Genomic DNA, 25000 nt, shown 5'->3' on the forward strand with positions numbered 1-25000 from the left:
GTTGTGATTGGCTAAATGGCTCAAGCGTGTGACGGAAATGTTACGCTCCATAACATAGTGTGATGCTGTGTGTCCCGGCGCGACGACACAAAACCAATAAAACCCATTACAAATGGCATTTGTTGCATCCATAATTACTCATTATAATGACTTATACTGTCTTTTTATGCGTTGCATATCGGGTCGCGTAAACATAAAACCATGTTGTGATCGGAGAAACGACAAACAACAAGCGCTACTCTACACTGCTCAAAACTCGCGTTTGAATCGTCAGTGTGGCAAATTCTTTTAAATATGAAAACGTACTTACAGACTGTGAGTCAGAAGCGCCAGACTGTCCTTGCAAAGTTGGAATTGCCCCACTTTATAGAAACAGCCTTTTTGTGTAGACGCCATTGTAGGCTACTCTCCTAGGTTCAGGAAACAGTCCTCTGTAAAATGCGCTGCACACATCTGAATATTTGGGCTGAACTGTTCTGGAACAGTGTTGTAAATACAACTTAACCACTGATTTCTAGTTGTGTCCTCTTTTGGAAGACCAAACAAAGTAGTTTTGCTTTCACAAACAAAACACACAGCGTCTCCACGAAATGGCGGCAACAATACTACAGCAAGAATAAAAGTTGCCTTCTTTCTTTGTGTAAACATTTGGGTGGTGTTATGCAAATCTTCCCACTCAGTGACATAGACATGTGGGGGCATGTTTAAACGGGGCGTTTTGAGACTTTAGTCTTTGCAACTTTAGGGATCTTATCTATTCACGAACAGCTTGTAACACTCCAAAGAGAAAGGAAAACTTGAAATCGCATCATATAACCCCTTTAAGCAGATAAGTATCAAATACAGGGAATTCCTGTAGTACAATAAAAGTCCAGAAAAAAATGGTCCTTCTAGTGCCTTAAAGTAATTTTGGTGACACTTCACTAATGTTAACAACTGTAAATTATAAAGGTACCAACATACAGGGAATTCCTGTAGTACAATGAACCGGCAGGTAGGAAAATGGTCCTTCTAGTGCTTAAAAGTAATTACGGTGACAGCATACAATAAGTTTCAGTTAACATTAGGTAAGCATAAAGGTATCAAATACAAGGAATTCCTGTAGTACAGTGAATGGGTGCTAACACTTTACAGTAAGTTTCAATTTGTTAACATTAGATGGCTATCAAATACAGGAAATTCCTGTAGCACAATGAATGGGTGCTCTTGGTGCTTTAAAGTAATTGTAAAGTATGTAACACTTTACAATAAGTTTCAATTTGTTAACATTAGTTAGATGGCTATCAAATACAGGAAATTCCTGTAGTACATTGAAGAGTCAGGTATAAAAATTGTCCTTCTAGTGCTTTAAAGTAATTTTGGACACACTTTACAATAAGTTTCAATTCGTTACCATGAACAAAGCGTATTGTAAAGTATAAAGGTATCAAATACAGGAACTTCTTGTAGTATAATGAATGGGCAGGTGGAAAATAGTCCTTCTAGTGCTTTGAAGTAATTCTGGTAAGACTTTACAATAAGTTTCATTCGTTGACATTAAGCACATAGATATCAAATACAGGGAAAATCGAAAAGGGTCCTTCTAGTGCTTAAAAGTAATTTCAGTAACACTTCACAATAAGTTTCAGTTAGTTAACATCAGGTAGATGTGAATCATGAATTAACAAACAATAATACTTTTACATCATTTATTAATCTTGGTTATTTTTTTAATTTCTACAGATACTAATTTTCTAAAGATACTACAGTACAAACTACCTTAAACCAATATGAATTAACAATGAACAAGAGTATATTTTTTTAATTGCCTAGATTAATAAATTTTGTTAATTATTAGCATGATACCTAAATTAACTAATGTTAACTGTAATTGTAAAACTTATTTTTAAAAACTTAATGTAAAGTGTTACTTTAAATTAATTAAGAAAGATATTTAAAAAAAACAAATAAATAATACAAATGAAAGAAAAAAAAATTACATTTGTGCAAAAAAATTAAAAAGTGCTTCTTTTTTTTTGACAATCAAAGAACAGTGTCATATTTGGAACATATTCACAAGATCCACAATTAAAAGGCATAAATAACAACTATTGTTCTACATGTTAAGACTAAAGTAGAGGATAAAGAAAAAGTGTAAAAAATATATATCAGAATGACACATGCCTCCCAATGCTACCCTCTCCAGTCAAGCTGCCTTTTCCTAGATATTCTTAAATATCTGACATTATTAGGCATCTATGAAGGTTCTCAAACATACATGAATGTACATGAACCATTTAGAAGTAATGAGTATATTCTATTCATACTGTATGTTTATGTGAAGATACAGCTAAATACAGCTAAAGACCTTTATGAGGCTACATTCCACCGATAAGTTTAAACAAAATTACAATGTTAACAGAACTTACACATCATACACATAAACACCACAACAAGGTAAAGGGGCCTAAAGGCTTTTTTTGTGTTTTGCATGGTTTCTTCTCAAATGCGTACCTCAGACACAGACTCACTGGGAAAATCCTGGTGTTTTAATGCATCAGATCATCTCTACAGCATCCCGTCCAGATTCTTCTCAGCCGTCTCCTTGTCACTGTCGGCAGTGGTCTCCTTAGGGCTGTAAGCATTGTGATAGTCCTGCAGGATCGTTACGACGTCATGATGGCCGAAATGAATGGCCTCGTCCATGGGAGTGTTACCCCACCTGTACAGGGATTAAATGGCAAGTTTAAAGGAACAACATATGTTGTGTGCTGTTTATTAGTCATTTCTTTGTGTGAAAAATTAAAATAAAACTAACTCAAATGGAAGTCGATGGGGTAAACATACACCACAAACATTAAAAATATATGATTCATAACATTAAACTTAATAGATCAACTAAAAAACATTTTTTTACTCAATTTATGAAGCTTAAAATACAAGCTTCTGCTTTTAAACTTTTTATCATTTTGACTAAATACATATCGTTGGAAAGGTCTGATTCTCAAGATTCCATATTTGGTGGTTCTTAAGTGATATAAGTTAAATTGAGAGAGAAATATATACATTTGTGACAGAAAATGACAAAAAAAAAAAGCATTCAATGGAGTTTGGGAGTAACCCGGTGGCTATTTTTGGTAAAATGCCTGAACAAATTCTCATAGGAACCTCAATATTTATTTATTTTTAATATCAACTTCAAATTTGAAACATAACTGATTTAGATATATGGCTTTAATTTTATAGCAATTTTTGATTTTTTTTTTTTTAATATTCACTTTATAGAAATTAAAAATATATATTATAATAGAATTATAAATTAAATTGATAAAACTAATACAACTTCAGCATTAAAGTAAAAATACAAATAAATTAAAAATGATTAACTGCAACCACTGTGATAGTGTTAAAAGCAAAAAGAACATTCACAGTATTATACTATCCACAACTATATGTCTTTCTGAATTGGAGAAAGTGTTCTATTTGAGATTTGTTCTGTTTTATAGTAATTTATCTATTTGATAAATAAATGGATAGTTAAGCACAATGAATTGACACAAATGCATTCAGCTATATGAAAATATGTATGAAAATATAATCAAAACGGCTTACAATAAACAAATCAAGATGTCTCAGAGACAATTTCTTGAATACAACTTTGAGAAAATACTATAATATTGCAGTTTTGCAACAGTCTTGCCTTATTTTGAGACCTACCTTTCACATACAGACATTTTTAACAGTTATGTAACAAAATAGGATCTGTGTTGTAGTATTTCACATTCATACCTGTCTCTGGGCACTGGGTTCACCTTACAAGCCTCTAGGAGAAAACGCACAACCTCAGTGTGACCTGAAACCCACAAAAGTGCACATTAGCAAGACTTCCAATCAGCACAGACAGAAAATGAGGTCAGGCAGAGGAAAAAAACAGCAAGTCAGAGGTCTGGGGGTTGAAGTACATGATAATATCAACAGTTGCAGAGTTTGAGGAGCTCCTGGCACTTCACCTTCAGCAGCAGCTACATGAAGGGCCGTCCGAGAGTCATAATCTCTCTGCTCCATATCCATTGACGATAGCGCAAACCTACGCAAAGTGCAAACATACACGAAGTCAAGTAATTAACTCAAAATTTAAATTGCACAAATTGTGTTCAGAAATGCAAAAAAAAACATGATTTATTGGTGGAGCCGTACCTTCTCAGAGCTGACACGTCTCCTGTGTAGGCCGCAAACAGCAGGTTGATAACTGACTTGACCTGGAAGAAAACAGAGGACTTGTTTGTGGTGCATTAAACCATCACGATGACATCATATCGTTGCGAACTTTGCACAAATCGCTAGAAGATCCCAAAGCCTGTTGGGTCGCATTTGGGCTCTGCAAAAAATGACTTGTAAAACAAAATGACAGTTAAACGAAACTAACACATACTTAAACAACAGTTACAATGTTTTCAAAACTGGGATAAAGAAACAAAATGCACACTCCGTTAAAATAAATTTGTTTATCAATCATTTATTAAACCACAATGTGAAAAAAAAATAAAAACAAAGTCTACTAGTTTAAAGAAGATAATCTTATTGGCACAAACAAATGGTTTTTAAAGAGTTGTGCATATTTCACACTGTCACATTTCATAAAGTCAATGATAATACTGAAAAAAAAAAAAAATAAATAAAACATCAAGTAGTCAGTTTAAATGATAGCAAGTTTAAAACATTTCTCAATGGAAAGTAACTTGTAATTCAGTAATTTCAAGATGCACAGTTTCAGAAATGATAAATGATAGACTGATAGTACAATGAAAAACCTACAGTAAATATTTAGTTCAAGTGAAAACTGAGTCACAGATGTAGCTGATGTGAGCACAAGATAAAGTGTGGGTTGTGAAACTCCTAATCACACAATCACAGTCGAACAGTTCTGCTCTGGTTAGCGTTAATCACTCGGTTGCGTTAGTTTGTAATACAATGTCTAAATTCCTTCCTTTTATGATTTACACATGATAATATATATAACATTATGGATGCCAGACTGAACCCAGTCTAAGAGTTACACAAATTTTGATTGTTTCTTTCAAATACATTTACTTTTTTTTCTTTACTTGAACTCCAATACTGACTGAAATAAGTTAACAGAACACGCAAACATTCTACAAACATTTAGACATCACATTAGGAAAAAAGGGGGTCAATGAAAAATAATAGTTTAATTATGTACAAATAAAAAATAAACTGTAAAGACCAGGGCCCGTATTCACAAAACATTTTATCTTACCACTAAGAGTTCTCCTAAATAGCAGTAAAAGTTTTTAGCTAAGAGTTTTCTCTTAAAACCTATTCACAAAGCTGTTGTGCTGAGACAAACTTTTACTAAGGAATAGAGAGAAGTCTTAAAGGGATAGTTCACCCAAAAATGAAAATTCTGTCATCATTTACTCACCCTCATGTCAACTCATAAAGGTTTAGAATCACATGTATTTGTCACTAGGTATTTGTAGTGAAAACCATTAGAATTTCTGTGATGGTTTGTATTGTTTTTATTTTTTCAGCAGGAAGGATAGTTTGTGATTTTAGTTTTAGTGACTTAGGAGTGCTCTTCACTACTCCTAATGTTTCACAGATTTAGGAGCTAGTTTTTATTTTAGTGCTAAAATGCTTTTTGAAATACTCATGGCCTTTGTTTTTAAGATTTTCTCCTAAATCAGAGCTACTTTTTAGCCTTAAGATGTTTTGTGAATACGGGCCCAGTTCTTAATGAAGGCATTTGATGGTTATGCAACAGTTTTCTTTTTTAAGGCTGGTTTAAAGGCATGCTATTTTTGTGGAGCTAGCAGCATCAAACAAAAATGACAAAACTTTAAGAAGTCATCAAGATCAAAACTCAATGCTGCTGTGTCTGGCTGGTTCAGACGTTTAGCCTATAAATAATCTACTCATTTTGCTCATTTTAACAGTGGGGGAAACAGTAAATATATGACCTTCTTCTCTCAATTTGTTTTACAGTTTTTAATAAAAATACAATAAACAAAGAATCACAGTATTACTGTATCATTACCCAGATACTGATATCATATTGCATTGTTTGGGCCTCACAGATTCCTTTAATTTTAAAGTAAACAAATTGCACGCGAGGTTTAATGGTCTTTGGCTTGTTTTATAGTATAAAAACCAATAAAACCTACACAAACTAAAAATAAAACAAAACATAAACAGAACCAACAAAACCAAACCAAAAAACTAAAATAACAAAAAAAAAAAAAAAAAAAAAAAAAAAAAAAAAAAAAAAAAAAAACTAAAACTAAACAAACAAAAAAACAACCAAACCCACCTAAAACAAAATAAAACAACAACAAAAAAAAAAAAATAAAAAAAAAACAAAACAAAAAACAACAAAAAAAAACAAAATAAAGCTACAACAACAAACCAAAACCAACTAAAACAAAAAAGCCCAAAACCAAATCCAACTAAAATGAAAACAAACAAACAAAGCACAAAACCAACTAAAACAAGTCAAAAAAACAAAACACAGATCCAAACCAAAAACAACTAAAACAAAAAACAGTTCTAAAAACAAAACATAACAACCTCTTCAATCCCAAAGACTGATTATCTAAAAAGGGGTGCCCAACCCTGCTCCTGGCGATCGATCCAAACACGCAAATCAACACACCTGAAGCACTAAAAAGGTTTCAGGCTCAAGCTTAAAAACAAAAGGCATAATTTGATTAGGGCAATGGGTTGCGCCGTCCCCTCAACAAGTCTTTCCATACTATGCTCTCCAAAATCTAAAGAAAGTGATTGGATGATGGGCTGACAAAACATGGAGGGAAGGTTGGGTTGCGCCGTCGCCTCTTCTAGTTTCTTTCCACCATGCTTTCCATCCTATAGACTACTGTGGTTGAACTGTCCTCGTCTGTTTCGGAAGGACAGACTTTTTTCCACACTTTGTCATTGAGCGCTAGTTCCTTCTGAAGGCTTGTATAGTCCAGCGGTTCGAGATTCTGCTGCTGCTGTTGCTGCGGTTCAACCAATACGGACATAGATAGATTATCAGATATATCATCTTGGAATTTCCTGCTTGGATTAGTATGGATGGCAGAGAAAGAGGAAAACAAGGAAACGGCGGACATTTAAGCAAGCCAGTCAATCAGAACAGCATATCTAAGGAGTTATTTTCAAGTGAAGACAGACATATTTAGGCTGTATTATATTATCAGGTGTAAGTCAAGCAGTAAAATATTTAGCATCATAAATTAAGGCACATGGATAGTAGAGGAGTTTAAAAGCAGAGAGTACGCTGGTCCTCCAGCAGAGGGCAGACAATAGAGAGGAAAAGAAATATGCAATTGCTAAGAGAAGTGTAATGTTCAATAATATAGATTAAGATTGCAGGGCAGTTAGCATAATTTGGTTTTGACAGTTCACATTAATTAATACATCTGCACACACTCATAATATGTCAAGATTATTAACATTAGTTGCATCTAGAGGTGGGATATACAGTGGCTACCACTACTGTATAATATATTGTGTGTGTGTGTGTGTGTGTGTGTGTATACACATATATATATATATATATATATATAGCAAAAGGTCAATTACATACTGACGATGACACATTTTTTTTATCAAACATCCTATTGTCCCTATGTATGTACAGTTAATATTTATTTTGTACAGCAATATTTGGAAATTTACAACGGGTTATTGCCCACCCCTAGTTGCATCAGCTGTATGCTGTTTGTGGTTGGAAGGACAGATCTGTCACTCACCCGCTGGTCTCCGCCCTCTCGGCGTGGATCCAGTTTCTTGGCAAAGTGGCGTAAATTATCATAGTTGTGGAAATTACAGAGCTGGACCAGATCCTAAAAGAAAAAAAGAAAACTTAAAATAAATGCGAGCGAGAGAGAGACACGATTGTAACAGATTATTAGCTGAGATTAGCCTATATAGATTTAGTACCGTGCAAAACTGGATTCCTCGCACGCTGTTGCCCAGTTTGTCAAGAGGAGGAGACCAACACATAATGCCCATCACATTGGGCACCACCAGCAGGATGCCTCCGGAAACACCTGATTTAGCCGGGAGACCAACCTACAATACAATGCACGATCTAAGTTTGTGGCAGATTGTGAAAATGGCTGTCTTACATTTGAAAGTAAAACCATCAGACATTTCCCCAGGTGTGTATGTGAGAGACTCACATGGAAGGCGAACTGCCCAGAAAAGTCGTACATGCCGCAGGAGTGCATGAGACTCAGAGTGTTTCGTACAGCCTCGGGGTTCAGCACACGCTCGCCCGTGATTGGACAGAAGCCACCGTTCGCCAGGGTGGCTGCCATCACACTGGCACTTTCGCAGGTTACCTCAATGGAGCACAGCTAAACAAACAAAACAAAAACATATTTAATCATATTTACTCATATATTAATAAATATTAATGCTTGAAGGAATAACTGATCCAAAAATTTTAATATGCATAAAATGTATTCACCCTCAGGCCACCTGTGATGCAGTTCTTGAATCACTTGCTCACCAATGCATCCTCTGCAGCGAATGGGTGCCGTCAGAATGAGAGTCCAAACAGCTGATAAAAACACCACAGTAATCCACACCACTCCAGTTCATCAATTAAAATGCTAAAATACCAGTGCTTCCTCCAGTGAAAAAGTTGTCCTCTCACATCAAAATCCACCAACGTAATTGTTTATAACTGTTTAGACCTGTAAACAGTGCTTGATCTTTGCATATTTCTCTCCTGATTTAGAAGAAACAACTTTTTCACTGGAGAAAGAAATATTATGGATAGAGGACTCGTATTTTAGATGGTAGTTAAAAACGTGTTAATTATGGATTAGTTTATTACAAACATACAACTTTATACTTCAGAAGATGTTAATTGATGGACTGGAGTGGTGTGGATTACTTTGTGTGATGTTTTTATCAGATTTTTGGACTCTCATTGTGACGGCACCCATTTACTGCAGAGGATCCATTGATGAGCAAGTGATGTAATGCTGCAAAATCTTGTTGATAAATTTTTTTTAATAATATTTCTTAATTGCTGGAAGCCTACGTCTACTGGCAGCTATACACATATTCAACACTCTTATCCAAACTGTGTACGAAAAATGCTGTTTAACTCATACTAACCTGGAAGTAAAGGTCCAGGATGGAGATCATATCTGTACCCTCTGGGAAACACTGCAAGTACGGGGAGAATTTTTACAAAATAATATTTTTAGTGAATTTTCAATGATATCTTATTGTTATAAAATGTTTAAACACATACCTTCTTTTCCTTCAAGTAATAACCAATGGCAAAGTTTCTGTCACCTGACAGTCTCTCTGACTGAAACCTACCAACAACGAGAAAGTACTGTACTTACAGCATGAACTTAAACTCAATTTTCTTACATTTTCACAAATATATTGCTGGTAAATTTCATAAACAATTATAAAGAAATGTTAAGTAATTTTTTAACATACTCCAATAAACTTTTTAGTTGATTGTGTTTTAAACTTTTTGTCATTAATCACCTACCCCCCATGTCGTTCCAAACCCATAAAAGATCTGTTTCATCTTTAGAACACAATTTAAGATATTTTGGATGAAAAACGGGAGGCCTGTGACTATTCCATAAACTGGCAAGTAAATAACAGTGTCAAGGTCCATAAAAGGTATGAAAGTCATTGTCAGAATACTTTCATCTGCCATCAGACGTGCAATCTGGGTTATATGAAGCAACGGGAACACTTTTTGTAAGCGAAGAAAACAAATAATGTTGTTGAGACTGTTGACAAAGGAATTGTTGAATAAAGTCATTATTTGTGTTTTCTTCGCTTACAAAAAGCATTCCCATCACTTCGTATAACCCAGATTGCACGTCTGATGGCAGATGGAGTATTCTGACGATGACTTTCATACCTTTTATGGACCTTGACACTGCTATTTACTTGGCAATCTATGGGACAGTCTCAAGCCTCCTGGTTTTCATCCAAAATATCTTAAATTGTGTTCTAAAGACGAACTGCGCTTTTAAGGGTTTGGAACGACATGGGGTTAAGTGAATAATGACAACATTTTCATTTTGGGATGGAGTATCCCTTTAATATTGATAGTTTTATTTAACATCTGATTATTTTTATATTTTCAATTTTGAAATGTTTAGTTGAATATTAGCACTACTATTAGATATTTGTACTTTCATTTCTTCTATTTTTACAGTGTTTCAGTTGTTTATCACTGACCAGAAATATCAGAAATTTCACTGCTATTGGCCTCACTTACGTAGCATTGCTGAAACCAACATATTCATTTCCTGCCAACTTCTTCATAAAGTTCATCACCTAAAACAAAACACTTCATTGAATTCCGCAGCTCTCAACATGATTAACAGTAAGAATCTAAAAAGAATTACACTGTACTATTATACTTACATAGTCAAACTTCTCAGCAGTGCTTACACCTTGCTGAAAGTCAAAAACAAACTGCATGAATGCGGTATATCATAAAAAATTTAATGTTTTGTAGAGTTACACACAAACTTCTCAAGGCATAGCCATTCAGGTTAAAGGAAACTACCAAGATATTTATACATAGACATTATAGACAGAGATTCTATTAATTAGTAAAATCATTTCTCTACAGCTTGAGAGGCATTTCAAATGAAGAATGGAAAAAAGGATTCTAGCTCACTAGATTTGAGTAACATCGCTGAAAGAAATAAATGCAAACAGTGTTTGTGTCCAAGTAAGTGCTATTATTGCTGTGGAATCACAAATGTAAGTTGTTAAAGGGGTGTGGAAAAATCAGACAAAACTAAAAGATTAGAAAGCAATAAATTGTCAAGTAATTTGAACTGTGTGTTGTCTATAAGTTTGTTTTAGTAGATTTCTAAAGAAACTCATGTAATGCATTGATTTGAGGCTCTTAACTTTTTTCCACATTGAAGAAATGTTTATTTACGCAAACAAAGAAAGTATCGCATCTTACTAAATACAAGAATTTTTAAGTTAAAAAGCACAAAACACAAATAAAGCTCAATTCTGAAGAAATTAAACAGAATTACATTTGATTTTCTGTCAAAGCAATGGATTTGTCAGATGTGCGCTAATGTAGCTTAGCATTAGCTTGGTTTGAAATTTGTTCAATGAGGAAAAACAAATAAATGAAAGGGAAATTACCAACGTCTTTGACCTGTTGGAGGGTCAAAATTTCCCACACTCCTAATGCTGTAAAATACGCAACAACAATAAAACCACAAAAAGCCTTCACACAGACATTACACATTTCCACCCCGACAGGCCTGAAAAAGATGCGTATCATGCAGAGGATTTACCTTTAACGTCACAAACTGTCATCACAAATTCGTAAATGACAAAAAAAGTTATAAACATATGCTTATACATGTTTGCAATATTGTTCATAATAGTGTTAAACGGGTAAACAAAGCCCTGCATGTCTAATGTAGGTGTTAGCAAGGATGCTAACGTCAGATTGTGGCTTTATTTCAAAAAGATGATATTATGCAATTCTGTCTGCATTTTCAATGTCTTCCTCTCATCTCTCCCAATTTATTCCTCAAGTGTTTATTATTCTATCACACTGCCCTTTCAAATTCCTGACCATCATTTGTTCTCTCTCGCATCTGTTTGCTCTTTTCCCCTTATCTTCCCCCATCTCGCTCTTCAATATAATCCTTTCAGCGTGATTATTCATAACCTTAATCTGATGAGAGATGCAAAGTAATCCGATTAAATCCATTCGTCCCTTTGATCCGTTGTCACGTCAAACGCCCACAAACACATCAAGATAAACATTCGGCAAGGCACTTTTAGGTTATCAAATTAGGAAAAAATACAGGAAGCATAGCTAACGCAGTCTTGGGCCCCCCATTTTATTAAAAAGTAGAAGGATGTAAAGATGAGAAATGTGATTTACCTTGAGGAGGGAGGTGCAAACTATGGCGCCAGCGTTTACCATGGGATTGTGAGGTTTATCTGGAAAAATAGATGAATGAATTAATAAATGAAGATGACTTAGAGTGAATGAAGCTTATTTTTGGGAACGTTAAAAGAATAGTTCACACAAAAAAATTCACACATCCTCAGGCCACCCAAGGTGTAGAAGCATTCATTTTTAGATTTAGATCAATTTAGCATTAAATCACTTGATCAAAAATTGACCCATTGCAGTGAATGGGTGCCGTCAGAATGAGAGTCCAAATAACTGATTAAAACTTTACAATAATCCACGAATAATCCACACGACTCAAGTCCATCAATTAACATCTTGTGAAGCCAAAGCTGTGTTTGTAAGAAACAAATCCATCAAAGCTAAAAGTTTTTTAACTTCAACCTTTGCTTTTGGCTAAAATATGAGTCCTCTGTTAATAATACTGCTTTTTTCCAGTGAAAAAGTCATGTAGTCTGAATCAAGAGAGAAATATGCACATATGAACAGTTCAAAAAAATTATGTTATACGTCCAAAACAGTTCTAAGCAAACATGTCAGTGGATTTTGATGCAAGAGGACAACAGGAGATGCAGTTTTTCACTGTAGGGAAGCATTATTATGGATCATGGACTCATATTTTGTCCGGATGCGACAGTTTAAATTTAAAAACACCTTCATGATAGATTTGTTTAATACAAACATGAAGATTTTCACTTCACAAGATGTTAATTGATAGATTGGAGTTGTGTGGATTCCTTGGGGATTATTCTATTGTATTTATCAACTGTTTGGACTCTAATTCTGACGGTACCCATTCACTGTAGAATATTAATTGGTGAGCAAGTGATGTAATGCTACATTGCTCAAAATCTGTTCCAATGATCAAAACAAACATATCTACATCTTGGGTGGCCTGAGGATGAGTCGTCACCCTAAAATCTCATCCAGACAGTTTACTTTGAGGTTTTCTGCGATTCTCATTATTTTTATTTCTTTTTAGATTCTTATACTGTAATACGATATAAGTTTTTGAAGCTCAAAGTGTGCAGAGCGGGCCGTCGCCATCTTGGCAGCACGTCACCGCGCAACTCTCCTGGATAATTTTAACATGGGGAGTCTATGGGACTGACTCCCTTTTGCAGCCAGCCTCAAGCGGCCAGTCGATGAATTGCAGTTTTAGTCACTTCCTTATTGGCTTCATGAAAGAGAGTGGGAGGTTGCCGCTCAGTGATGATGCAAAAAACTATTTAAAGGGATACTCCACCCCAAAATGAAAATTTTGTCATTAATCATTTACCCCCATGTCGTTCCAAACCCGTAAAAGCTTTGTTCGTCCTCAGAACACGATTTAAGATATTTTTGATGAAAACCGGGAGGCCTGTGACTGTCCCATAGACTGCCAAGTAAAATACACTGTCAAGGTCCATAAAAGGTATGAAAGTCATCGTCAAAATACTCCATCTGCCATCAGACATGCAAGAATGTTTTGCTTACAAAAAGTGTTCCCGTCACTTCGTATGACCCAGATTGCACGTCTGATGGCAGATGGAGATGGAGTATTCTGACGATGACTTTCATACCTTTTATGTAACTTGACAGTGTATTTTACTTGGCAGTCTATGGGACAGTCTCAAGCCTTCTGGTTTTCACCCAAAATATCTTAAATTGTGTTCCGAAGACGAACGAAGCTTTTACAGGTTTGGAACGACATGGGGGTAAGTGATTAATGACAACATTTTCATTTTGGGATGGAGTATCCCTTTAATTTCTTCATCAATATTTTAATTCTAGCTATTTCTTCAAGCAAAATGTTTCGGTAACATTCATCTTAGAAATCCTTACCATCCTCGTCAAGAAAGAGTTTGTTAAAACGAAGACCGCTGGGTTCCTTCCCTATAAAGCGGTGCACGTATTCAGTGCCGTGATCGTGAACAGCAACTGCGTACTTTAAAGGTTTCACACATGACTGCAGACAAAATGGAACTTTCGTGTCACCCGCAGTGTATCTGTAATACGCAAAATGTCAAGTTTAGATTTTCGACAGAGCTCAGCATAAATGTTTGATAAATTAAATTATGTTTACCAGAAAGTATTAAAAATCAAGCAAAATCAAAACAATGTAGCAACTGTACTAAAGACAGAAATCTCACCGCTGGCCATCTACAGTGCACAGAGCAACGGCCCAGAGATTAGGGCTAAATTTCGCTAGCTGTGGAATGTAATCTGCCACCTATTACAATAAAAACGTGACAAAACACAGAGTAAAACAATCTGTAAACAAATAGCATCAGAAATTTACACTGCGTTGGATTATAAGCGTACCTGGCCACCCGACAGTGATTTAGCGCTCTCATAAATCTGATCGATGTGAGAGGTAAATGACTGAAAGTCGGGAATAACAAACTTTTTCCGGAAAGCCTGCGTTAGCAACACGATATTGCTTTGCACACACCTGAAGAAAGAGAAAAGTGAAGATCATGATTTATTTGCATTATCATCAGTACAGTACGTCCATGCAAATTCAAACTGACATTAACACAAACGTTAAAAAAAAAAACATTTTAGAAAGATAAACAGAAACAGAAGAAAAAGCTGAATTTTTTGACTGTGATAAACTATTTCACATCTTGCTTTCAAGATTAAATACCGAATACAAAATTGTCATAACTACAATAGAACCACAGGTCATTCTACAAAATGCTTCAGGAAAAATTAACAATAAAGAAAAAAAAAAAACTAACTTACAGTATTGGAGTTGTATGAGGCAGTATTATCTTAGAATAATTGATAAACAGTACTATTATAGTTTTTGTTAATATTTTCAATTAGATTTGATTTAGTTTTGTTGTCACCAAGTTTGAATATATATATATATATATATAATATCTATATGGCAGTATACAGGTCCTTCTCAAAAAATTAGCATATTGTGATGAAAGTTCATACAGGTCCTTCTCAAAAAATTAGCATATTGTGATGAAAGTTCATTATTTTCCATAATGTAATGATAAAAATTAAACCGTTCATATATTTTAGATTCATTGCACACCAACTGAAATATTTCAGGTCTTTTTATTGTTTTAATACTGATGATTTTGGCATACAGCTCATGAAAACCCAAAATTCCTATCTCAAAAAATTAGCATATTTCATCCGACCAATAAAAGAAAAGTGTTTTTAATACAAAAAAAGTCAACCTTCAAATAATTATGTTCAGTTATGCACTCAATACTTGGTCGGGAATCCTTTTGCATAAATGACTGCTTCAAATGTGGTGTGGCATGGAGGCAATCAGCCTGTGGCACTGCTGAGGTGTTATGGAGGCCCAGGATGCTTCGATAGCGGCCTTAAGCTCATCCAGAGTGTTGGGTCTTGCGTCTCTCAACTTTCTCTTCACAATATCCAACAGATTCTCTATGGGGTTCAGGTCAGGAGAGTTGGCAGGCCAAATTGAGCACAGTAATACCATGGTCAGTAAACCATTCCCAGTGGTTTTGGCACTGTGAGCAGGTGCCAGGTCGTGCTGAAAAACGAAATCTTCACCTCCATAAAGCTTTTCAGCAGATGGAAGCATGAAGTGCTCCAAAATCTCCTGATAGCTAGCTGCATTGACCCTGCCCTTGATAAAACACAGTGGACCAACACCAGCAGCTGACATGGCACCCCAGACCATCACTGACTGTGGGTACTTGACACTGGACTTCGGGCATTTTGGCATTTCCTTCTCCCCAGTCTTCCCTCCAGACTCTGGCACCTTGATTTCCGAATGACATGCAAAATTTCCTTTCATCCGAAAAAAGTACTTTGGACCACTGAGCAACAGTCCAGTGCTGCTTCTCTGTAGCCCAGGTGCAGGCGCTTCTACTGTTTTCTGTTCAAAAGCACACGCCTGTGCACGGTGGCTCTGGATGTTTCTACTCCAGACTCAGTCCACTGCTTCCGCAGGCCCCCAAGGTCTGGAATCGGTCCTTCTCCACGATCTTCCTCAGGGTCCGGTCACCTCTTCTCGTTGTGCAGCGTTTTTTTTGCCACACTTTTTCCTTCCCACAGACTTCCCACTGAGGTGCCTTGATACAGCACTCTGGGAACAGCCTATTCGTTCAGAAATTTCTTTCTGTGTCTTACCCTCTCGTTTGAGGGTGTCAATGATGGCCTTCTGGACAGCAGTCAGGGTCGGCAGTCTTACCCATGATTGCGGTTTTTTTTAGTAATGAACCAGGCTGGGAGTTTTTAAAAGCCTCAGGAATCTTTTGCAGGTGTTTAGAGTTAATTAGTTGATTCAGATGATAAGGTTAATAGCTCGTTTAGAGAAACCTTTTCATGATATGCTAATTTTTTGAGATAGGAATTTTGGGTTTTCATGAGCTGTATGCCAAAATCATCAGTATTAAAACAATAAAAGACCTGAAATATTTCAGTTGGTGTGCAATGAATCTAAAATATATGAAAGTTTAATTTTATCATTACATTATGGAAAATAATGAACTTTTATCACAATATGCTAATTTTTTGAGAAGGACCTGTATATATATTGTCTCCTCATTAGAGATATATATATTTTTTTTGTTTTGTATATATATATAATATATATATATTTAATTGGTTATATTGTTTATGTAGTTGATAAAACTAATATTTTGCTCAAATTAAATGTTTTTCTTTTATGGTTAACACTAATAACAAAACTAATAACAAAACATTTACAATCAAATGTAAATGCCTTAATCCAATTTTTAATATAGTTTTACAAGCAAAAATAAAAAACCTAAACAATTAATAACAGCTATGGGATTTTAACACCTGAATATTACACTGCAGCTTCAGTTTGAAGGATAAATATTTTAAATGGACACTACAGCCAATATATTCTTATTAAACTAAAAACTGTAAGTCGGTTTTCATTTCGATCTTTAAGTAAACAGGGTTAAGTTTAATATAGCACATATATTTACTTTTTGAAGAGATGTCGATCCAGAGCACCATCTGATGTGGTCTTCAGGGTGACCTTTAACATCTCCATACACTCCTTAAGACGGGGGTCTCCGGTACGCAGACCTGTGGCTTTCAGCGCCTGAAAAAGGAAAAACATTTAGCCTAAATTTACAACAAATCTTGCGTTTTGTTTAAAACCCAATGAACTCACACAACTTAGACACAACTATCTGGTCTATAAACCAAGATATATGAGATATGGTAGCAATGGCCTTGTTCTCCTTGGCCAGCTGGGGTGTGGTTTTACCGTGGTAAATTTGTGAGCTGGAATTTTCTCCTGGCCTTCTGCAATGGTGTAAAACAGCAGATCTTCCAGGCTGGGCAAAATGCCTGCCTTCCTTCTCCTGTGACGTGAACAGATACACAGAGAATCCAGTAAGCAGGCAGAAAACAAAAATAGATGATTTATTCAAGGAAAAGTGTTTATAAGCAGCAGGAGAGGTCGTACTGAGATTTCATGTCATTTTAATTTCAGAATTAATCTCATTATGCCAGTCAGTAGGTTTCACAATGGATAACAAAGATGTTTTTTTTTTTTTTTTAATAAAACCAATTTCATTTGTCAAAAACGTATTCTCAAAGTCTGCCACTAGGGGTGCCATTAGCATAAACATTTTTTTTTCCTACAGTCAGTTTTCTCAATTTTTACACTGTCAAGGAAGATCAACAATTTGAGGAGAATCTTGCTACTTGCAAGTTGTTTAGATTTAGAATTAGTTAAACTGATTATTAGCTAGCTATAACGCATATACATACGCATATTTGTGCGGAAAATTTAAGAAAAATGCAAAAAAAATTTACCATTGACTGGCATTGTGAGATCATCTGAGATCCATTTTTTAGTTAGTCTGTTAGAAAAGGTGGTTATTTAACATAATTCAGGTTTGCAAAATGTAAATATGTTAAGCAGGATCTAATTAAAGCTTTTGGGAATAAAACTTCCTACTGCAGATTCAGATGTCCCAACAATGGATTGCATTCTGGGACAGCTACACAATCCCATATAAGGCCTCGAAAAAGAACACTGGTTTATATTCTGACCACAATCTATCCAGAAATGAACTGAAGAATTTTGGACGTTATTTAAGTTGGTGGAAAAATATTGTTCTTAAACCCATTGTGGGTTGAAACAATGGTCACCAAGGCTTTGTGATGTCATTTCAGGATGATACATGTGGTTCTAGAACACGGAATGGGAATGTTCTTCAGCTGGGAAAACCAAGCAAAGCGTTTTGTAAGAAATAATTGGAAGAAAGACACCAAATAAAAAGGAACCAGATACTTACACAACAAATGTAAAGTGCGTAGACAACCAAATGAGAGAGAGGGAAAAAAACAGAAATGAATGAGACATCAAGACATATAAAACACTGGCAAAATAAATAAACATATAAGCCCAGAAAAATACACATGAATGCATATGTTCTAAAACAAAGTTCTAAAAACAAACTGACCTTGATTGAATTAAAATAGAGATAAAAGGTTAGTTAATGACAGACCCACAAAATGCAAATCAAATTATATATATATATTTTTTTAATGATACTACAACAACAAAAAAACATCTCAAACCTTTCAAATTTTGGGCGATTTCAGTACATAGTCCAGATTAGTATTGAGGAAAATTACTTTTAAAAGTAATGCATTACAATATTGTGTTAAAATACTCCATAAAAAGTAACTAATTGCATTACTTAGTTACTATTATTGGAATGTAATGCATTACATTACTTTTGTGTTACTTTTTGTCACCTGGGCTGGGCTTGCTTATTTGTTTTTAATACAAAAAAAAAAAAAAAAAAAACACCAAAGCTTATATTTGGCAACTATAAAGTCCTTTTCACACCAAAAGTGAAATTAATAAGTCTCAGCCTTAAGGAAGTACCTCTGCACCTCACTCCCAGTTTCCCTCAACATGTGGACAGGACAGCTGTCAAAGTAATTTGTGTCACTTATTTGAAAAAGTAACTAAAAACAAAAAAAGTAACAAAAAAAGCTATTTTGTTGTAAATTTAAAAGTAATGTGTTACTTTAATAGTTACTTGCAAAAAAGTCATCTGATTACGTAACTTGTGATGTGTTACCCCCAACACTCCAGACTATTGATAAAACGCTATCAGACACACACTATTTTGTACAAACATAGCCAGCGCTCTGAGGCAGGCTGTCTGACCTGGAAAGGCATTAAACTGGGACACATAACCCCTCCCGTCCCAAACTGACGGAGAGTTAAGCCTTCACTTCCTAGCAAAGTCTCAGTTCTGATCCTCGCTAATGCACTGCGCCACACGTACTTTCTGACGCCGCTATTTTTACACACAACACACTGGAAATAATCCACTTGATGACACGGCTAAATAAAAACACTGTTTATTTGTTTTAGTGATGGGATGAGTTATATGAGATGAGAAAAGTTGCTAAAAAAAACAAAACAGGATTAGCTTGATTAGCATCCTCACTGGGTTGCTTCTAAAATGCATAGGCTAAACACTTTCAGTAAATTTTATAATTTTAAATAAGTCACCATTTTTCATGGCATAACTTCTATTTCTATTTGAAAATGGTAAATTATTGTACTTAAAAAAGCTAAAGCTATTGTTCTGTCACCATCATTAAGCCGCATTGTCAACATCTAACATACATTTCAACATATGAGGTAAATTTCACATCAAGGCTGAAATCCAAAGTTTTTAGTCCATAAGCAACCAGTAAATAAATACATATCAGTCTCTGTGCTGAAATAAAAATCACTTTTTGTAAACACAATTGCTAGATTCTCAATAAAAAAGTCCTGTGGTGTTACCATTGTATTGAATGGTACAGAGAATATTTATAAAAGAGTGTGTTTGTGTGAAAGCAAAGGTAAAAAAAGAAAGAAAGAGACAATGTAGGGAAATAAAATATCTGAAAATGCCTCCAGAAGATCCGCAGACCATGTCTAAATGTCCTTGCGGGGACAGCTGTGTGTGTGAACACCTGGAAGTGAAATGATTCTGTAACAATATCTTCATTATCCTCTTCCGCCTCACCGAGAATTGGTCAAACAACCGAAAAACAGCTGATATTCGCATGCTCATAGATTCACTACAACATATTTTGGCCTGCAGCGAATAAAACACCAGAAAATCAACCAGCTGCCAAAAACTGAAAAGTACTATGGTATTACTATGGTATGGTGGACTCACGTGTCAGCTGGCGCCATCATGTCAGATAAACCTCGGATGTCAGCGAGTCTGAGGTGATTCATTTTACACTCCCTTTAATGTTCATAGGGTTTGCGTTAAAACCAATAAAACCCACTAAACTAAGAAAAATTCACATTTATTTTAGTTTAAAAAATGTTGTTTACTATAAAAATTACATAAATTGTTCACATTATCGATCTAAAAAGGCATGTTTTTGAATTATCATTTGGAAACCGATATGAAGGCCTGTTAACACGAACAATAAATATAGCGATTTCAATAATTATATTAGTATCCACACCATCCAGCGATAATGTTCTGTTTATTATAATCGTGCACTGCAGATTTGTTGTCTGCCACTTTACATGCGCAAGTTGGGTGGATTCTGATTGGCTGTCAAGTTTTTATTGTTCATCCACTAGAAAGAATCCTTCTGAAAGTGATTCTAACGATATTGTTTCTCTGTGCCGTTATGGCTATAATTGTGATGTTGACTTCCGTATTCCCATAAAATTACAGTGATCATTAAGCTAGTTTTAGTTATCATTACAGTTTGTCATTGGTGTGAATGGTCCTCCAGAAGTTTTTATTTATTTTTTGTACTCTTTTTGTAAGCTAGGTTTGTTAGCTAAGTCTTTTCTACTATACAAGTGCAGTGGAATTAGTTTTTTGTTGGTTAACATGGCGAACTCGGACAAGCGAAATCTGCATGGGAAACATGATTTACACATTAAGCGAAACTCCCAATTTTGTAGATTCCGTTTGAAATCCGTCTGAATTTGTTTGAGTGAAATTTTGGATCCATAATTTATCGGTGATCAATGTAAAAAAACAAAACAAACAAAAAAACTCACCCATATAATGCTAAGCTTCTCTGATTGGTTGCAAGAGTGTTATGGAGATTTAATGTAAACAAGGTTTTTTTTTTCGCCCTGTTTATCGTCCGCCAGGTGAAAAATCAAAGTCATAACACCAATTACCTCTGGTGCAAATATATCTGAATAACACCAGCTTTGTCTGGTGTAAAAACGAAGACACCAAGAGGCCACATGCTGGGTAAACTCCCTCAGGACAGAGCAGATGTGCCTCAGAAACCTGACACCTCAAATTACAGTGTAGAGAATAAGAACGAGGCCCTGCAAACATGCCTGAGAGCATTATATGATGCTTATGAACACAATAAAAGCGAAAGCGTGATGTGTAGAGAAAGAGATTAAAAGAATATCGGGTTTGCAAATAAACTATTGGTGTGTTCAATCAATGAAACAATCAGCTGGGCTAAAAAAAGAAGGGCTGACTTCACAAAATTAATTCAGCATCTGGCCGAATGTGGGGTTGCCACTGACAACCAGCTTATGTCAGTCTCTAATGACTACTAAGGCGTGTTACAAATCCTAGTGTGCTGACAACACAGGCAAAATGTTAGGCACCATATGTGTGATCCTGAAAAAACTGTTCTAAAAATAATCATGCTACCTTCTAAGACACTTAATTTGGCTTACTTTAATGTGGAATTGCCGTTCGCAGAATGCACTACAACAGCTCCGTGGAAAAATCCATACAAGATGCTGGACGACATATATACAGTATAAAATACTAATACTTCATTACAGTACTTTTTAGTTATAAAAAAAGTTTAACCTAATTAAAACATAGCCTACTATTTTACTCAATATTTACATATTCTTGGCTTAGCAAAACACGCTAACAGCAAACTTTACTCAAATCAATTGTAAATATCTCCTGTGCTACTTTCTTAATTGCGTATTACGCGTATTACAATGTTAGCTTAGCGACACGCTAGCAGAAAACTTTACTAAATTCAATTGTAAATATCTCCTGTGCTACTTTCTTAATTGCATATTACATGTATTACAATGTTAGCTTAGCAACATGCTAACAACAAACTTTACTAAAATCAATTGTAAATATCTCCTGTGCTACTTTCTTAATTGCGTATTACAATGTTAGCTTAGCGACATGCTAACAGCAAACTTTACTAAATTAAATTGTAAATATCTCCTGTGCTACTTTCTTTAATTGCGTATTACGCATATTACAATGTTAGCTTAGCAACATGCTAACAGCAAACTTTACTAAATTCAATTGTAAATATCTCCTGTGCTACTTTCTTAATTGCGTATTACAATGTTAGCTTAGCGACATGCTAACAGCAAACTTTACTAAATTAAATTGTAAATATCTCCTGTGCTACTTTCTTAATTGCGTATTACGCATATTACAATGTTAGCTTAGCAACATGCTAACAGCAAACTTTACTAAATTCAATTGTAAATATCTCCTGTGCTACTTTCTTAATTGGGTATTACGCGTATTACAATGTTAGCTTAGCAACATGCTAACAGCAAACTTTACTAAATTCAATTGTAAATATCTCCTGTGCTACTTTCTTAATTGGGTATTACGCGTATTACAATGTTAGCTTAGCAACATGCTAACAGCAAACTTTACTAAATTCAATTGTAAATATCTCCTGTGCTACTTTCTTAATTGGGTATTACACGTATTACAATGTTAGCTTAGCAACATGCTAACAGCAAACTTTACTAAATTCAATTGTAAATATCTCCTGTGCTACTTTCTTAATTGGGTATTACGCGTATTACAATGTTAGCTTAGCAACATGCTAAAAGCAAACTTTACTCAAATCAATTGTAAATCGTATCTTCTGTGTGCTACTTCATTATTTGTGTATTATGTTAGCTTAGCAAAAAAAAATTATGTTAGCTTAGCAACACGCTAACAGTAAACTCTCTTGAAATCAATTGCAAATCATATTTCTGGGCTACTACTTTTGGATTGGATTGATGTTAGCTTAGTAAACTAAGCTAACTATTACAATTGTACTGAATTCAGATCGTATCTCCTACTTCCTTATTGCGTATTATGACATTAGCTTAGCAACATGCTATTGGCAACATCTGTTTTAATCAATTGCAAATCGTATCTTGGGTACTACTTCTATATTTGTATTTTATGATGTAAGCTTAGCAACATACTAACACCAAACTCAAATCAATTGCAAATTGTATCTCCTGTCACTTGTTTTTTTAAATACTAATGTTAGCCTAGCACCTTGCTAATAGCAAACTCTCCTGAAATCAACTGCAAATCGTGCAAATTCTGTGCCATTTGCTCATTTCAGTATTAAGCTGTTAGCTTAGCAACACACAACCAGCAAACTCCACTAAAATCAATTCTCCTGCATGCCAATTGTATGACAAATAGTTGTTGCCTGTGTAGAGTGTTTCAAATTCATCACTCACGGTCTTAAAAGGTGTAGCAGACAGGGCAGCCCACTACATTTTGGCTCATACACACTATAAAGAACAATGACAACGTTCCCTAGACGTAAACTTACAGATGTTCCAATAAGCTGAGCCCTGACCTTCACAAGTCACTGACAGACAGATGGAGAGAAAGGTCAATCTGTCTCTCCAAGGACAAACACTCACGCCTTCTGAGTGAATGAAAGCAGTGCATACTAAAAGGACAGCACATGCCACTCTGACACATTCAGTGCAAACTCAAAGGTCAACCAGAGAGCAGAAGATTTAGAGGAAACGTTTTCTGAGGAAACCCCGGTTTCAACACTTCCGAGCTTTGAATGCCATTGTTACAGGAAGAGGAAGTGGCTGATCTGGCCGTATAGAAGCTTTAAAACTCAATAACCTCATCTGAACCTGAACGATTTACCATGTTCCAAAGAGATTCTGAGCCTGACACAGACTGAGTGATTTCATATTGATTAGTTTTTTTTTTTTTTTTTTAAACAGTAAATATAAACCAAGGATGACTACTCAAATTACATTATATGTGTGTGTGTGTTTATAATAATTAAAAATAATATATTGTAAAAATGTTACAATTTAAAATATTTAAAATATTAAAATATCATAATTATAGTATTCTAATACAATAATAATAATTAATGATGACAAAATAGGATGAAAAGCATTGCTTGAAGTAAACATATTTACAATTTAATCTAAAATATTGTAAAATATTACATTTCTAAAAGCTGCAAGCTTGCAAGATTATCATCATAAGCTGATTTTATTCAGTCTACCAATAATTTATGCAAATAAAGTTTTAATAGATGATGATCAAGCACTGATTCTTGACATTTGGTCTCCTCTCAAATATTTTGGTAAAATACAGACAGATTCTAGATCATTCCACATGTCAATTACTCTCATTCATACCGAGAAATGCACTGTTTCAATTAATAAGTGCTTCAAATATATATTTAAAAGCCCAACCCTTCCGATTATTCACAGAGGACATCAGAGAGGCCCCTGGGAATTTGGACCCCATTCATTGTGCAAGCTCCTTCTCTTTGTGCACCCTGTCCTGAACATCTTGACAGCCTTAACGTTACAGTAAATCTACAAGATCTAAAGCTCTAAATACACAACAGAGATCCTTCACATCTATCATCTTGGACTAGACCTGGGAATCATTTGCAGGGAATGTGGGGGCCCCATTAGAATGAATGAAAGAATGAATGAATGGACAAAATCCATCCAGTTTTAAAGTGAAACCAAACCTGATATCAAAATTGGACAGGTTCTGTCAACCCCTCGCACTGGTCACTGAGCTTTAGACCTGGTTTTCATCTCAACTTACTTCTCGTTGGCCGCATCTGTCTGCGTGCACAGGGAGCGTCTATATGAAGAAGCGCATCCTCCGGCGGCGGTGGCGGCTGTAACGTTATTATCTGTAACCTTACTAGCTTTCCAAAGGCGCGTTAGATTGGGTTTGCAAAACTCCTTTAACGCCCTCGAGAACCTAAATTGTAACATTTCAAACCCGACAGGCTAAACAGAGTGACTTCCGACAATAATGCTGGTAATATTAC

The 25000-nt window shown here is 35.2% G+C and overlaps 3 protein-coding genes across 10 annotated transcripts in view; all 3 read right to left on the bottom strand.

Moving 5' to 3' along the window:
• LOC109082837 (glutamic acid-rich protein-like) overlaps positions 1 to 25000 on the bottom strand; it is an 848403-nt gene that overhangs the window by 614744 nt on the left and 208659 nt on the right. The window lies entirely within an intron of this gene.
• The window catches only part of ahr2 (aryl hydrocarbon receptor 2), a 223353-nt gene that overhangs the window by 52384 nt on the left and 145969 nt on the right, over positions 1 to 25000 (bottom strand). The window lies entirely within an intron of this gene.
• LOC109046910 (glutaminase kidney isoform, mitochondrial) overlaps positions 700 to 25000 on the bottom strand; it is a 24401-nt gene continuing 100 nt past the window's right edge. Inside the window, exons 1-18 of one of the 5 annotated variants that reach the window (XM_042748589.1) lie at positions 24769 to 25000; positions 17181 to 17271; positions 16894 to 17012; positions 14264 to 14393; positions 14092 to 14171; positions 13784 to 13947; positions 11927 to 11985; positions 10423 to 10455; positions 10274 to 10332; positions 9275 to 9341; positions 9136 to 9186; positions 8187 to 8363; positions 7945 to 8076; positions 7755 to 7847; positions 4177 to 4238; positions 3990 to 4066; positions 3769 to 3832; positions 700 to 2701 (exon numbers count right to left, since the gene is read on the bottom strand). The exon at positions 24769 to 25000 is cut by the window's right edge and continues 92 nt beyond it. In XM_042748589.1, the coding sequence (XP_042604523.1) occupies positions 2548 to 2701; positions 3769 to 3832; positions 3990 to 4066; positions 4177 to 4238; positions 7755 to 7847; positions 7945 to 8076; positions 8187 to 8363; positions 9136 to 9186; positions 9275 to 9341; positions 10274 to 10332; positions 10423 to 10455; positions 11927 to 11985; positions 13784 to 13947; positions 14092 to 14171; positions 14264 to 14393; positions 16894 to 17012; positions 17181 to 17271; positions 24769 to 24944 (1788 nt within the window). In that variant the 5' untranslated portion in view covers positions 24945 to 25000 and the 3' untranslated portion in view covers positions 700 to 2547. Of the gene's footprint in view, positions 2702 to 3768; positions 3833 to 3989; positions 4067 to 4176; positions 4239 to 6445; positions 6593 to 6767; positions 6999 to 7754; positions 7848 to 7944; positions 8077 to 8186; positions 8364 to 9135; positions 9187 to 9274; positions 9342 to 10273; positions 10333 to 10422; positions 10456 to 11169; positions 11852 to 11926; positions 11986 to 13783; positions 13948 to 14091; positions 14172 to 14263; positions 14394 to 16893; positions 17013 to 17180; positions 17278 to 24768 lie in introns of those variants that run through there. The other 4 variants (XM_042748588.1, XR_006157754.1, XR_006157753.1 and 1 more) reach the window with 4 other exon arrangements.

Source organism: Cyprinus carpio, chromosome B22 (assembly GCF_018340385.1).
Source record: "Cyprinus carpio isolate SPL01 chromosome B22, ASM1834038v1, whole genome shotgun sequence".
Lineage (NCBI taxonomy): Eukaryota > Metazoa > Chordata > Actinopteri > Cypriniformes > Cyprinidae > Cyprinus > Cyprinus carpio.